A 14,580-nucleotide genomic window follows, 5' to 3' on the forward strand; every position below is an offset into this window, starting at 1 on the left:
TTGGCGCTCTGGTACCGCTTGCTGTGCGGTAGCAGAGAGAACAGTCTATGACTTGGGTGACTAGAGCCTCTGACAATATTATGGGCATTCCTCTGACACCGCCTAGTATATAGGTCCTGGATTGCAGAAAGCTTGGCCCCAGTGATGTACTGGGCTGTACGCACTACCCTCTGTAGCGCCTTACGGTCAGATGCCGAGCAGTTGCCATGCCAGGCCGTGATGCAACCGGTCAGATGCTCTCGATGGTGCAGCTGTAGAACTTTTTGAGGATCTGGGGAAACATGCCAAATCTTTTCAGTCTCCTGAGGGGGAAAAGGTTTTGTTGTGCCCTCTTCACAACTGTCTTGGTGTGTTTGGACCACGATAGATCGTTGGTGATGTGTACACCAAGGAACTTGAAACTGTCGACCCGCTCCACTACAGCCCTGTTGGTGTTAATGGGGGCCTGTTCGGCCCGCCTTTTCCTGTAGTCCACAATCAGCTCCTTTGTCTTGCTCACATTGAGGGAGAAGTTGTTGTCCTGGTACCACACTGCAAGTTCCCTGAACTACTCCTAATAGGCTGTCTCATCGTTGTCGGTGATCAGGCCTACCACTGTTGTGTCGTCAGCAAACTTAATGATGGTGTTGGAGTCGTATTTGGCCACACAGTCGTGGGTGAACAGGGAGTACAGGAGGGGACTAAGTACACACCCCTGAGGGGCCCCAGTGTTGAGGATCAGCGTGGCAGACATGTTATTGCCTACCCTTTCCATCTGGGGGGCGGCCCATCAGGAAGTCCAGGATCCAGTTGCAGAGGGAGGTGTTTAGTCCCAGGGTTTTTAGCTTAGTGATGAGCTTCGTGGGCACTATGGTGTTGAACGCTGAGCTGTAGTCAATGAACAGCATTCTCACATAGGTGTTCCTTTTGTCCAGGTGGGAAAGGGCAGTGTGGGGTGTGATTGAGATTGCGTCAGCTGTGGATCTGTTGGGGCGGTATGCAAATTGGAGTGGGTCTAGGGTATCCGGGAGAATGCTGTTGATGTGAGCCATAACCAGCCTTTCAAAGCACTTCATGGCTCCCGATGTGAGTGCTACGGGCGGTAATCATTTAGGCAGGTTACTTTCGCTTCCTTGGGCACAGGGACTATGGTGGTCTGCTTGAAACATGTAGGTATTACAGACTCGGTCAGGGAGAGGTTGAAAATGTCAGTGAAGACACTTGCCAGTTGGTCCGCGCATGCTTTGAGTACACGTCCTGGTAATCCATCTGGCCCCGGAGCTTTGTGAATGTTGACCTGTTTAAAGGTCTTGCTCACATCGGCTACCGAGAGCTTTATCACACAGCCATCCAGAACAGCTGGTGCTCTCATGCATGCTTCAGTGTTGATTGCCTTGAAGCGAGCATAAAAGGCATTTAGCTCGTCTGCTAGCCTCGCGTCACTGGGCAGCTCGCGTCTGGGTTTCCCTTTGTAGTCCGTAATAGTTTTCAAGCCCTGACACATCAGAAGAGCGTCAGAGCCGGTGTAGTAGGATTCCATCTTAATCCTGTATTGACGCTTTGCTTGTTTGATGGTTCGTCTGAGGGCATAGCGGGATTTCGTATAGGCGTCCGGATTAGTGTCCCGCTCCTTGAAAGCGGCAGCTCTAGTCTTTAGCTTGATGCGGATGTTGCCTGTAATCAATGGCTTCTGGTTGGGGTATGTACGTACGGTCACCGTGGGGACGACGTCGTCGATGCACTTATTGATGAAGCCGATGACTGAGGTGTTATACTCCTCAATGCCATTGGATTAATCCCGGAACATATTCCAGTCTGTGTTAGCAAAACAGTCCTGTAGCGTAGTATCCGCGTCATCTGACCACTTCTGTATTGAGCGAGTGACTGGTAATTCCTGCTTTAGTTTTTGCTTATAAGCAGGAATCAGCTGGATAGAGGATATAATTATGGTCAGATTTGCCAAATGGAGCACAGGGAGATGCATCTCTCTGTGTGGAGTGAAGACCATTTGCTCCTAGCCACAAAGCTAATTACCTCAAGCCAGCAGCAGGATGTTTGTTGCGGATTGGCGACTTTCTCCGAAATGCCCCACACTCCTATTTGTGGAAACGTTACCTAGCTGGCTGTTTGTGAGAAGAAGAGAAGTGGGTCAGTGGCGTGGGCGCCAGTCAGGCCCCAACTCCCACTCCCAGCCTGGATGCAGTATCTGACAGCTGACAGAGTCTGCAGGCCCCCTCTTTACACAGAACCACCAAAAGGTCAGGTACTTCAATCAGTTTAGCCCTCTGCTGCCTCTCAGTGCACAGCCAAGCTTGACTTTGCCCCAGGCTGTACAGGTGTCTGCTAGCTTTAGTACACACTACACAGGCAAACAACCTGGATTGAATTCTGTTGTTTTTGTGTGTCTGAATACCGATCTAATTGGTGGTTGATGATTTCGCTGTTGGTGACATGTGTGTAATTCAGATATACTTTAGCAACTATCCTCAAGACATTTTATTTAACATACCTTTTTGATTTCCCAACCCTCTAATTTTACAAATGCTCGAAGGCCTTTCATTTCCTCTCACACAGTACGCTCCCAATACCATCTCAAAAGGGACCACCTGCCACAAGCAAAACACTTTCACCACTGATACTTAAAACTTCTCCAAATTACACACTTCTAAAACGTACTTATTCATTTGTTATATAATTACACAGGTTATATTATTTTGCATAATGAGCTACCTTCCTACAGTGAAGGGCTGGTATTAATATTAATAACAAGATGGAAATGTCAGGTAGACCACTGATAGTGTGACGGAGGCCACAAAGGATACAAAAAAAAAATCACTGGGAACTGTACATGAATATGTACATTGAGCCTTACAACTACATTGGAATACAGGCAATGGATAGGTGTAACAAACAAGTATCCAGTGAGAGCCCTTTATACCGAAGACACTTGTGAGATGTTTTAGGGCTGAAGTTAATAGATACGTAAAAATGAATGGGGACAGACTAGTAAACAAGCGGTAGCGTAGATATTTGACCAAATGACGCAAGATTTTAGTTCTGGGTTAACCGCGATAAGAAACTATCTTTCAGCGTAGACTCTAATAGCAGTTGAGTAAGACTGGTGCAGCAGAGGGGGAGTGATTAGTGGTCAGAAAGCATTTAACCAGCCTATGGAGTCATGTGACATGGTTGAGCCATTCAAGTGCTCAATAGGAACACTGTGTCCCTGTTCTCTGCCTTCACTTGATTCAGTTACAGCTTCCTCAGGGATCTCATTCTAATGCCACAGGACAACCCCCAAAATGGCCTCCCCTTCCCTGTCATTTGTACACTAACTGCAATTCCCGAAAGTGGCATCCCCCTCTAGATGACTTCTCAATCCACAGCGTCACCAACTGGAGTCACTGCTTAGAAACTAGTAAGTAGATATTGTCAATTGATCACAACCCATTCTTTGGATCTCACGCCCAGTATGTGAGTAAGCCTGCCCAGTTTGATTTACTAACACCTCACATGCTGACAAAGCACATGGACATTTTCTGCTTCAGCTTTCTATAAAAGGGGTGCTTTAAGGGGACTAAACTGGATCAATATCAGGTTTCTACATAGTGATAATAAATCTGTAATAAACATGTCTGAAAGGATTGTTTCATCTCCTTCCGGGTCCTGGCCTGTTCAGAGCGGTTCTGCTCTGCCTTCAGGCCCAGGGGCTGTGCAGCTGGAACAAGACTCGGTGAGAGTGACAGATTGGGAAGGAGACAGGATGTGGAGGCTTTTTAAATATCCCATGTTAATGGAAACTGGAGTTTCCACTATTGTGAATCACATGACTTTGTCCGCTTCATAACACTTAGCATGGAATAACCTAATAAAGTGTCATGTTCCTGCCTGCAGAAACTGATCCACATTTTCCACTGTCTAGTCTATGGACATACAGTGTGCTGGTCAAAGGCAGAGTAAGGAGTTTGCTGACAAGGTAGAAACCTCAAGAGGCGACAAGCCAGCACCTCATTAAATACCAATTTTAATGAGCAGGCTTTAAAAACAATTGACAGTTCCATCATGGGTCCAAATGTGGTTATGACAGAGTTAATGTCAAAAAAAGGTGCTAGGGGCCAGTCTTTCAAGAGAAGCTTGCTCACTAGTAAAATGGGCCTGGCTAGAGTTGTGACATTCAGAAAACTGGTCGTGGTTGGAATTCTGAAAGCATCCAGTCCACACATGATTAGAGCTCTGGAGCGCTCACGTTAACATGAACCCAGAGGCATTTTCTTCAATGCCACTGCATTCTGTTTCAAACGGGCAACTTTCCTGGCAGCACCACAGAAACCTGAGGTCACCATATTGACTCACAGTATAAACATGCTCACGCCTAGGGATAAAGAGGGAGTAATGGAGACCTTTAAAAGCAGCCAACCCCCCCCCCCCCCCCCCCCCGGGTCATTGAATAACACCTAAGCGAACCACCTGACAAAATATCCAACAACAAAATTAGCATGCAGACAGAATTCAATATTGGACAAAAATATCATTCAGTGCCTTTAATCATTTAATTATAAGGCGTGATAAATCACAACATAGCTGAACCAAAATGTGATTATAATAGCTACCCTTGGTTGAAGTGGTAGTCTCACCACAAAGGGACAGACTTGCTGTGACTGGCCTACCATGGTTTATGTGGTAACACTGCCACCAAGTGGCGGAAATGAGAACGGCAACAAGCTCCATAACAAAATACAGGAGCAACACATTGTACACAGAATGTTCGTTCACTTTCCCCTTATAATAATGGGCTCACAATGCCACTCACTGAATCCGACATAAGAGGGACATAAAGACAGAAAATGACTGGCAGGTAAATCCAAATTAATTTATTGGTAATTTCATTCCACTGTACAAAGCAAGCATGAGATCTTGCAGTTACTGACTTGACGGGGCAGGGAAACAAACAAAGTTGGAGAATTTTCATTTCTGTTATACCAACACGACATCTAGAACAAAGGAGAAAATATGATTTGGGTAAGTACGCAGGCTTTAAACAAATAAACAACAAGTAATCTAGAAATAACATTGAGTGTGCTAAAGACCCTGTTTGAATACTACCTCTGGATGGACACTTACCAAGATAATCAGCCATCAAGTCGTTGTGATCCCCCTGGTGGGTGGATCAATGCATAATGTCAATCATTTGTTGCTAGCCAATATCAAAGCTTGCCAGCAAGAGCTGCCCTCCCGATTGGATGTTGCGCTAGTCGCCGACCTTTAAGTCGCTGTGTCTCCCCTCAGGTCTCCTCCTTTCATTAAAAATGACCGGTCGCTGGGAGCTAGGTGGTGGATTATCTCGGCAAGTGTGAACAGCAGGTAATACTTTAGAAATACTCATCAGTGAGTAAATGATCATGGGTGGGATGCATTTTAAAAGGTACTCCAACAAGGTCTAGGATGCAAGACTCATATACTCTTCACTTTTCCACCACAAAGATATATGTCTGCAGCACTTACCACAGAGACCAGTCCCACGGCCTACTCCAGGGCTTTGACGATGGCCTCGTTGGCATCTATGTTGATCTGGACCTCAGCCCTGGCAGCCTCGTCAGACGCTGATGCCATCTCAGACTGGGCCTTCTCCAGGTTGGCCTTGGCAGCCTAAGAGGCGTCAGATACACGTCAATACAATAACAGTTTCTGCATATGTATACTATGATGCAATGTGTTAGATATCATGCACACTAAATATGCTAGCACAGTACTAACATTGTCTTTATATTTCTCACATTTGACTGAATAACCAATTGAGGCAAATCATTTTTTAGACAGGGGTCAGAGCTCGGCAGCCAGACCAGTGTAAGCATTGTCAGGGGAAACACTTCAACTCAGCGATGCTCCAGCTACAGAAACCTATACAGTTATGGCTCATTGGGGCAATAACATAATGGGGGCATAGCCTATGTCGCTTTATGATTCTTCCAGGCAGACACATGAACTCATTCCAATATACCAGTTTATGTTAAAAGGAGGTCAGGGAGCATATCTGGGAAGAGAGAGACTAGCATAGCAAATTCACATTGCCTCTTTCCTGTGAAAGGCCCATTTGTCACAGTAGTGTTTACAGCGTAGAAATGCCAAACATTAGTTAAAGGTCTCCCAGCAGGGACTTGACACATCTGTTATAACTCAACAGTGACTGACCTTTCCTGCCTTATTAACAGCAGGGCCTCCTGTGCATTTTTATCTCACAGAGGGGGGGGGGGGGGGGGGGGGGGGAATCATCTATTTCTATGGAGTCAAGTTGACAGTGTGTGCCCTCCTTGGGCGGGGTCAAAGAGAGAACGAGCACCTCTATGATGAACGTGTGTAATTGGCTGATGTGGCTGTGAATGAACAACATGGCCTTGGGGACATTTCATACACACTGACATGTTTTGACTGACATTTGGGCCAATGCTGTGCAATACACTAATGTTGAGGAAGGGATTTGGACATTTCATGGAAGGTTTACTTCATAGCTTTACAAAGGTCTGACTGAGGAGAGCTGTACACAGTTATCATCTTTATAAAGGGCACTGGGATTGGCAAAGGGCTCCTGTTGGGTTTCAATCAATCAATGACTGACTGGCTCTGCATGGGCTGAATGAGCCTGCCAATCACACCTCTCTAGCCTGGCTTTCCCAATCACGTGAGTCTTCCTGTAAGCCTAATCTAGAGAATGGCTTAAAACTAATGTCGAGGATGGGCACTTCTTAAATTGGGTAGGAATCCATTAAAGGCTAGGCGAACATTTTATTTCTGATGGACAGCCATTAATGAGCATGACCCAGAATACTTTTCCCACAATTGAAGCATGCAAAAACAGAGGTCATCCCTACGCCAGTCTTCCAGACCAGCTCTAACACACCTGGTAAAACAAATCACGCTCCAACTAGCTACTATGATTATCCTAGTTGATAACTAGAGTCAGGGTGTGTTGATGGCACAAGCCTGCTCACCCTGTGGTTCTCAAGGACCAGAGTTCCCCACCCGTTACCATAGAAATACTACATCGGTCTATAGGAGTTGGTGATACTTACAGCCACATCCAGCTGGTCCAAGGGGAAGGCCTCCTCAGCCAGCAGCTGCACTGAGGAGTCTGCGTTCACTGTGATTGACCCACTGCTCACTGCAAAACATACACAGCATCTGTGAATATACATACCAACCTGTTCCACCCAGCCATCATGCCACCCAGCAGTAGGCCTACACCATTGAAGTTAATTAAATGCACTGACTGCACCAGCAAGCGTCTCTTAAAGTTCAGTGCAGCCACAGATACAAATGTGCCATTTTGTTTTAGTTGATTTCAAAATCAGGGAAGTAGCCTACAATTTGAAAGTGTTACACTAAAAAGTGAGATCTCTCAGTCTAGGACACAGTCATCATTATCCCAAACAAATCGAGACAGGGCTGACCCCTGCTGGATAGTCCATAATAGTGGCCAGATATTGATATGGAACTGACCCTTGCAATCATGATTCTATTAATAGGAATTTCAACATTGAAAACATGTGCAAGTATTGTCCCCATTTGGTACATTAAGTTAATTCACTTTGAAATGATTGCTTTTAGTAACCAGAGTTTAGTATTGAGATAATACAGCAGCAGTGAAAATACAATCAAAGCATCCAAATTACATATAGGCCCACTACTGGTATTTCCACATTTCCTGATACAATATGGCTGTCAGGGTAAATATCTAGCCATAGTGACTCAAATAGTTCTAGAAGGTGACACCACTGAAGTCCCTTTTCACATAAATATCAGAGGTCAGACACTGTCCTACCATTTCATAAAGGATTATTAAAAAGTGGTATTTTCACAATGTTGCTACACCTATCCAACTCCAACCATTTTAGATGTAGCCTAGGCAAGGAGCTAGAGATTAGGGGAAAAGGCGTAGGGTTTGATTTGGGACTGGGCAATTCTGAACCATGATCCCCTCTCACGTCATGTACGACAGAGGTCATGAGACCCGCCCACTATTCCATCTACATGATCAAGCCACATCTTACCAAAGAATTTAGCTGCGGAGCCGTCATCGTTGAACACTGTGACCACGCCAGGCCTGAGGACCTGCAGCGTGGGGACGTGGGCAGGGAGGATACCAAAAGCACCAGTCAGTGTGGGCACATCAACCTGTTTCACACTGGCCTCCTTGAAGTACACCTGGGAGGAGAAGGAGAAACATAAGCAGACATTACTGTACTTGACTGTTATTGCCTTTCAGATGAGAATTGAAGTGGGATGTTTCAATATTATGTGGAAATATACACAATCTGTGCATGCAGTACTAGATTTTTGTTTCTAATGAATGAAGTCTATGCATATTTACTGAGGCGTTATGTTACTCCATTTTGAGGTCCTGGTGCATTCCAGATATGATGTTAATATGCCATTACTGCCTAACTGACAGAGGTTAAATAGCAAGTGCATACTTCTCTCTTCAATTCATCTTTAATGTTGACTGTTGAGTTATGTAGTTAGCTAGGTATGACATTGTGTATCCAACTAGCTAGCAAATAGCGTACTGTCAGACGCAATCAGTATTAGTGATATCTAATAACTAGTTAGCTGAAGTGTAAGGTTAAATTATACATAGCTTGCAGAATAGCTATATGGGTGCCTAAAATGGTGCAGTCCGCACACGACTAAATACTTAGCCAACGAGTTATTATTCAGAAAGTATTACTAACAATTGAATAGTATTCCCTTTCTATTCTCAAGGTGACAGAATAACAGAAACTGCAAGGCCCTGTGACCAAACATTTTGGTAGCTAACGTTAGCTAGCTAAAGTAGTTAACTCACGGTTAACAATTGCAAGCTAGCAAGTGCCAACACTGACAGTAGGAATGTCAAACTGACAAGCTTTGTAGGCTTGGTTGGAATATCCATGCTCGACCGTCCCTTTTTACAACTATGTGCACCACAGACTGGTGACAAGTTCAAGCCAACTAAGACTGGTGACAAGTTCAAGCTAACTAACCACACCTAAGCATATAGGTAATGTTGGTCATATTTACATGAATAACTAGCAAAATGCATAAGGTTTTCATAATGTATATTAAAATGAGAAGGAGCTATCTAGACAACTTACTACGTTAGTAGGCCCAAAAGCCTTGCCAACCCCGGATTCGCTTACCTGAGTTGGCGACGCAAATGTGAAGGACATCTGGGAAGCGCCTGAGGGTGCATCGGCATAACATCTTGCGTGCCTCAATACAGGAATAGAGCGACGGAGAAACCTTGCTGCCATCATTTTCGTGGAATAAATCTAATTCAGGTTCAACCCGAAGCGAAAGGATCCCCTAGCCCTTGTGTGAAGTCAGTCAAATAGTGTGCGCCTGATAGGACAAGGACGTTGGTAGCCTACCCACAATTCCTTATGAGTGCTCAAAGCATGAAGGGAAATGTAGTTATTTTCCAGAAGAGACGCATTCAATCCAAAGATTCAATGTTTCATCTGAAATCAGTGTGTCGTTCAGTGTGATCTTTAAAATTAAATAAGTCATATTTTGTGTATATTCTGCTATTGTAAATAACCAGAATAAGTATATGCTTATTTATGGTCGTGTGAAACATCTCATACTTTACTGCCAGAGTGTGGCGCTGTTAGAATGTAACAAATTATCAGCTGTTGTTTAGTGCTATCCTTAACACTCACCCTAACCTTAACCCAGCGTTTCCCAAACTCGGTCCTGGGGACCCCAGACCTTTAACAGAATGTGACTGGCAGAACGGCTGCAGTAGATATTTCAGATAGGGGGGAGTGAAGCCTAAGAGGGTTTTATAAATCAGCATCAACCACCTTGATGGGTCAGCCAACACCTGATGATCGATCAAGGATGAAAAGTCTAAACGGGATCCTTGGGACGTCAACCCACTGAAGTTGACATTTGTAAGGGTTAAGGCAGGGTTTCCCAAACTTTGCTGCACGTTTTGGTTTTTGCCCTAACATTACACAGCTGATTCAAAACTTGATGATTAGTGGATGATTATTTCCGCTGTGTAGTGCTAGGGCAAAAACCAAAACGTGCACCAAGTTTGGGAAACCCTGCCTTAACCCTTACAAATGTTCACTTCAGTGGGGTGACGTCCCAAGGATTCCGTTTAGACTTTTCATCCTTGATCGATCATCAGGTGTTGGCTGATCCATCAAGGTGGTTGATGCTGATTTATAAAACCCTCTTAGGCTTCACTCCCCCCTATCTGAAATATCTACTGCAGCCGTCGTCCTTCACATACAACACTCGTTCTGCCAGTCACATTCTGTTAAAGGTCCCCAAAGCACACACATCCTTGGGTCGCTCGTCTTTTCAGTTCGCTGCAGCAAGCACTCAAACTGGACAGCTTTACCTCAATCTCTTCAATCAACGACTCAACCATGGACACTTACTGACAGTTGTGGCTGCTTTGCGTGATGTATTGTTGTCTCTACCTCCTTGCCCTTTGTGATGTTGTCTGTACCCTGTTTTGTGCTGCTACCATGTTGTGTTTCTACCATGTTGTGTTATGTGTTGCTGCCTTGCTATGTTGTCGTCTTAGGTCTCTCTTTATGTAGTATTATGTTGTCGTGATGTGTGTTTTGTCCTATATATTTCATTTTTTTATTTTTAATCCCAGGCCTCGCTCCTGCAGGAGGCCTTTTGGTAGGCCTTCATTGTAAATAATTTGTTTTTAACTGACTTGCCTTGTTAAAGAAAATCAGAAGTTACATTGTGATAGCCTACTGATCTGTTTTACCAGATGTAAATAATATAGAGCTGCAAGCAGGCCTACCCACCATGGGTGCTCAAATGGCCTACATTAAAGTAGCCTACTACATAAGAATGTTCAGAACATAACCTTATCATCCAGAAGGCCTATTCACTTTTCATCTTGTCGATCTGTATATACCTCTAAAATGTAATTAATGAACCGATTCTTCATTCCAAACATAATATGAATTTAGGTGTACCTATTTTCATTATGTTCCACCGAAAGCCTATTCATAACGTCACCCCCAAATACTTTAATTGAAGGGAGGGATGCTGATGATCTTCAGCACGCGCCTCCGCCTGCTCGTCAATCACTTACGTCACGTGGTGCGTCTTTGACTGGTGGTGGGTGTGTCTTAAGCGTAGGGTTTCATTCATAAATAGTTTTAGCTGTTAAAGCAACATTACAGTGTTCGGCGAAGGTTTGGCGCTATTGGCTTCTGCCTACTGTACGTCCCCATACATGGATCACCTGAATTGTAATTAGGTGAGTGGCATTTCAGTTTTTTTGCACATGCATGTTTGTGATGAACATCAACCCGTAGCTTATCGGTTACACATTGAATACCAGCCTAAGTCGATGATATTGCAGATAGTCCGTATAGACTGGATGGAAACAGTTGGCAGTGCAAGGAAAGCTTTTCTATAATTATGTGTAAATAGAAGGAAATGAATGTAATTGGAATAGTCTAGAGCAGGCGCTCCTTAACACCCTTAACGAAATGGAAGAGCCTGTGGAATGAGGCACGCACCGATACGCGTTCTTCTAGAATAGGCTATTATTTGGAGCGAGCGCTACACCTTTCTGTTGAGCACGGCAAATTCATCCCAACGTCTTGGACTGTACAAATGAAATAGCATGAGATGGATCCATACAGAGACAACCCATTAATTAAGATGTTATGTGCTTTTTATAGCAACAAAGGCAAACATTTTTAATTCAAAGTATTTTCGAAGGTCTATTGCCATAGCCATGTTTATGAGGAATGCAGCGGAATCAAAGAGCAAGAAAAGGCTGTAATTTTGTTTTCCTACTGATTTACAGTAGCAGTCAACTGAACAGTCACCTTGCATAATGATGAATCATGTCTGATTATACATGTGACAGCATTCAGACATCTGAAACTGTACATGATGGGTGGCTTATTTGCATGCATGGTTTTACAGTAAGCTACTTAAATTACAGTAAACATTCCTAGGGTTTGCTTCACACTTTGAGAGTTACAGTAGTCTAATGCATCTTAATATGGGCAGGGGTAATTCTTAGGAGTCCTACAGTACCATGGAAATACAACATATACATTGACTGAGGCTTTCTTATTATCTTTATTGTATTGTCTATAAAAGCCAGCTTGAGTGACGTTACAGTTCAGGTTTTTCTTGCTTGTGCGATTATGTCTTGTGGGTTTCATCAGAGGCGTCATGCCCATAGGGGGCACAGGGACATGTGACATGTGCCCCCCCCCCAACTAGCAAGTTTATGAAGTTGCTTTTAGATAGCCCAGATATGTCCCCAACCTCATAACTAATTAACAAGAAGCCATTTCTGTCTATCAATCAAATTCGAGTAGATGGCTTGTCTAACTACAGGTAACTGCCAAAATAAAGGAAATACTAACAAAGTGTCTTACATTTTAGTAGACACTTATCTAGAACATTTAGTGTTAAGTGTGATGCTCAAGGGCACAGTGACAAATTTCTACCCTAGTTGGCTCAGGGATTTGAACTAGCAACCTTTCAGTTACTGTCCCAACACTCTTAACCTCTCAGCTACCTGCTGCCCAGGTAGCCAGATCAGCTTCAATGCACCTTGGCATTGGTTCTACAAGTGTCTGAAATGCTATTGGAGGGATGCAACGCCATTCTTCTGGGAGAAATTCATTTGTTTTGTATGGTTGTGGTGAAAAACGCTGTCTCAAGTGCAGATCCAGAAGCTTTTTGTGCCCCTTCAATTTTTTGGGTGCATGATGCCCCTGGCTTTCATAACCACATCTTTACAATAATGAAATAATGATGAGACCGGAATCAGTTAAACCATTTATCTAGAAAGTACTCATTACAACACATGATGTGCTGTGTCTAGAACTACAGTAAGTATGGAGGTGCAAATGGCACAACCCTAATACACAACACCTCCCCTCCTACATTAACTGTTGAGAGGGTCTGTTTTACAAGATCAAGCATCTAGGTACCCACCAATCTCTCATAGCAGTCAACCTGACTCAACAACCATGTCTTTGGACTGGGGCGATGATATAGGTGTGAACATCTCCAATCCAAAATGAAATCTGGAATTGGCTTCCTATTTCGCAACAAAGCCTCCTTCACTCACGCCGCCAAACATGCCCTCGTAAAACTGACTATCCTACCGATCCTCGACTTCGGCGACGTCATTTACAAAATAGCTTCCAGTACTCTACTCGGCAAACTGGATGCAGTCTATCACAGTGCCATCCGTTTTGTCACCAAAGCCCCTTATACCACTGCAACCTGTATGCTCTAGTCGGCTGGCCCTCGCTACATATTCGTCGCCAGACCCACTGGCTCCAGGTCATCTATAAGTCTATGCTAGGTAAATCTCCGCCTTATCTCAGCTCACTGGTCACGATAACAACACCCACCCATAGCACGCGCTCCAGCAGGTATATCGCACTGGTCATCCCTAAAGCCAACACCTCATTTGGCCGCCTTTCCTTCCAGTTCTCTGTTGCCAATGACTGGAACGAATTGCAAATATCGCTGAAGCTGGAGACATATTTCCCTCACTAACTTTAAACATCAGCTAACTGATCGCTGCAGCTGTACATAGCCCATCTGTAATTATCCCACCCAATCTACCTACCTCATCCCGATATTGTTTTTATTTACTTTTCTGCTCTTTTGCACACCAGTATTTCTACTTGCACATCACCATCTGCTCATCTATCACTCCAGTGTTCATTTGCTAAATTGTAATTACTTCGCTACTATGGCCTATTTTTTATTTTTTTATTTTTTTTATTTCACCTTTATTTAACCAGGTAGGCTAGTTGAGAACAAGTTCTCATTTGCAACTGCGACCTGGCCAAGATAAAGCATAGCAGTGTGAACAGACAACAACACAGAGTTACACATGGAGTAAACAATAAACAAGTCAATAACATGGTAGAAAAAAAGAGAATCTATATACAATGTGTGCAAAAGGCATGAGGAGGTAGGCAATAAATCGAATAATTACAATTTAGCAGATTAACACGAGTGAAATCATCAGGTGATCATGTGCAAGTAGAGATACTGGTGTGCAAAAGAGCAGAAAAGTAAATAAATAAAAGCAGTATGGGGGGTGAGGTAGGTAAATTGGGTGGGCTATATACCGATGGACTATGTACAGCTGCAGCGATTTATTGCAGTACCTCCTTACGCCATTTGCACACACTGTATATAGACTTTCTTTTTCTATTGTGTTATTGACTGTACAGTACGCTTGTTTATTCCATGTGTAACGCTGTTGTTTGTCGCACTGCTTTGCTTTTTCTTGGCCAGGTCGCAGTTCTAAATGAGAACTTGTTCTCAACTAGCTTACCTGGTTAAATAAAGGTGAAATAAAAAAATAAAAATCTGTGTCAGTCTTGTCACGTGATTGTGTGATTGTGAGCCCCTAGGTGACGACTGCTGGGTCAGGGTGTCACCCAGTAACAGTTCTGGACCGCTCCCAAATGGTGTTTCTGACGGTGTTGCTTTACTCAACAGTAACTGATCTGTGTGCTTTTTCCAGATGACTGTAGCAGGAACCCACTTTGGTCCTTTGAGGTAGTTCTTAGCTAAGAGCGTTTC

General features: G+C 43.9%; 1 protein-coding gene across 2 annotated transcripts; it reads right to left on the reverse strand.

The window, feature by feature from the left end:
- Window positions 1–4,828: 4,828 nt before the first annotated feature.
- atp5f1d (ATP synthase F1 subunit delta) lies at window positions 4,829–9,383 on the reverse strand. Of its 2 annotated transcripts, XR_005477611.1 has the most exons (6): window positions 9,153–9,383; window positions 8,025–8,178; window positions 7,047–7,135; window positions 5,482–5,625; window positions 5,101–5,134; window positions 4,829–4,970 (listed from the first exon to the last, which is right to left on the reverse strand). XR_005477611.1 is itself a non-coding variant. In XM_039001869.1 (5 exons), exons 1-4 carry the CDS (start codon window positions 9,267–9,269, stop codon window positions 5,503–5,505), a joined length of 483 nt encoding a protein of 160 aa, XP_038857797.1. In that variant the 5' UTR covers window positions 9,270–9,382; the 3' UTR covers window positions 4,829–4,970; window positions 5,482–5,502. The 2 variants fall into 2 exon arrangements, 1 of the variants encoding a protein (XP_038857797.1); XM_039001869.1 differs by lacking the exon at window positions 5,101–5,134 and having other exon boundaries at window positions 9,153–9,382.
- Between the last annotated feature and the right edge of the window lie 5,197 nt (window positions 9,384–14,580).

Source organism: Salvelinus namaycush, chromosome 10 (assembly GCF_016432855.1).
Source record: "Salvelinus namaycush isolate Seneca chromosome 10, SaNama_1.0, whole genome shotgun sequence".
In the NCBI taxonomy this organism is placed as follows: domain Eukaryota; kingdom Metazoa; phylum Chordata; class Actinopteri; order Salmoniformes; family Salmonidae; genus Salvelinus; species Salvelinus namaycush.

Coding starts and splice junctions, on each gene's coding strand:
- atp5f1d (XM_039001869.1), bottom strand. CDS start 9,269: ATGATGGCAGCAAGGTTTCTCCGTCGCTCTATTCCTGTATTGAGGCAC. Junction 7,136..8,024: donor CTCCGCAGCTAAATTCTTTG/GTAAGATGTGGC, acceptor TATGTTTTGCAG/TGAGCAGTGGGTCAATCACA. Junction 5,626..7,046: donor TGGACCAGCTGGATGTGGCT/GTAAGTATCACC, acceptor GACGCCTCTTAG/GCTGCCAAGGCCAACCTGGA.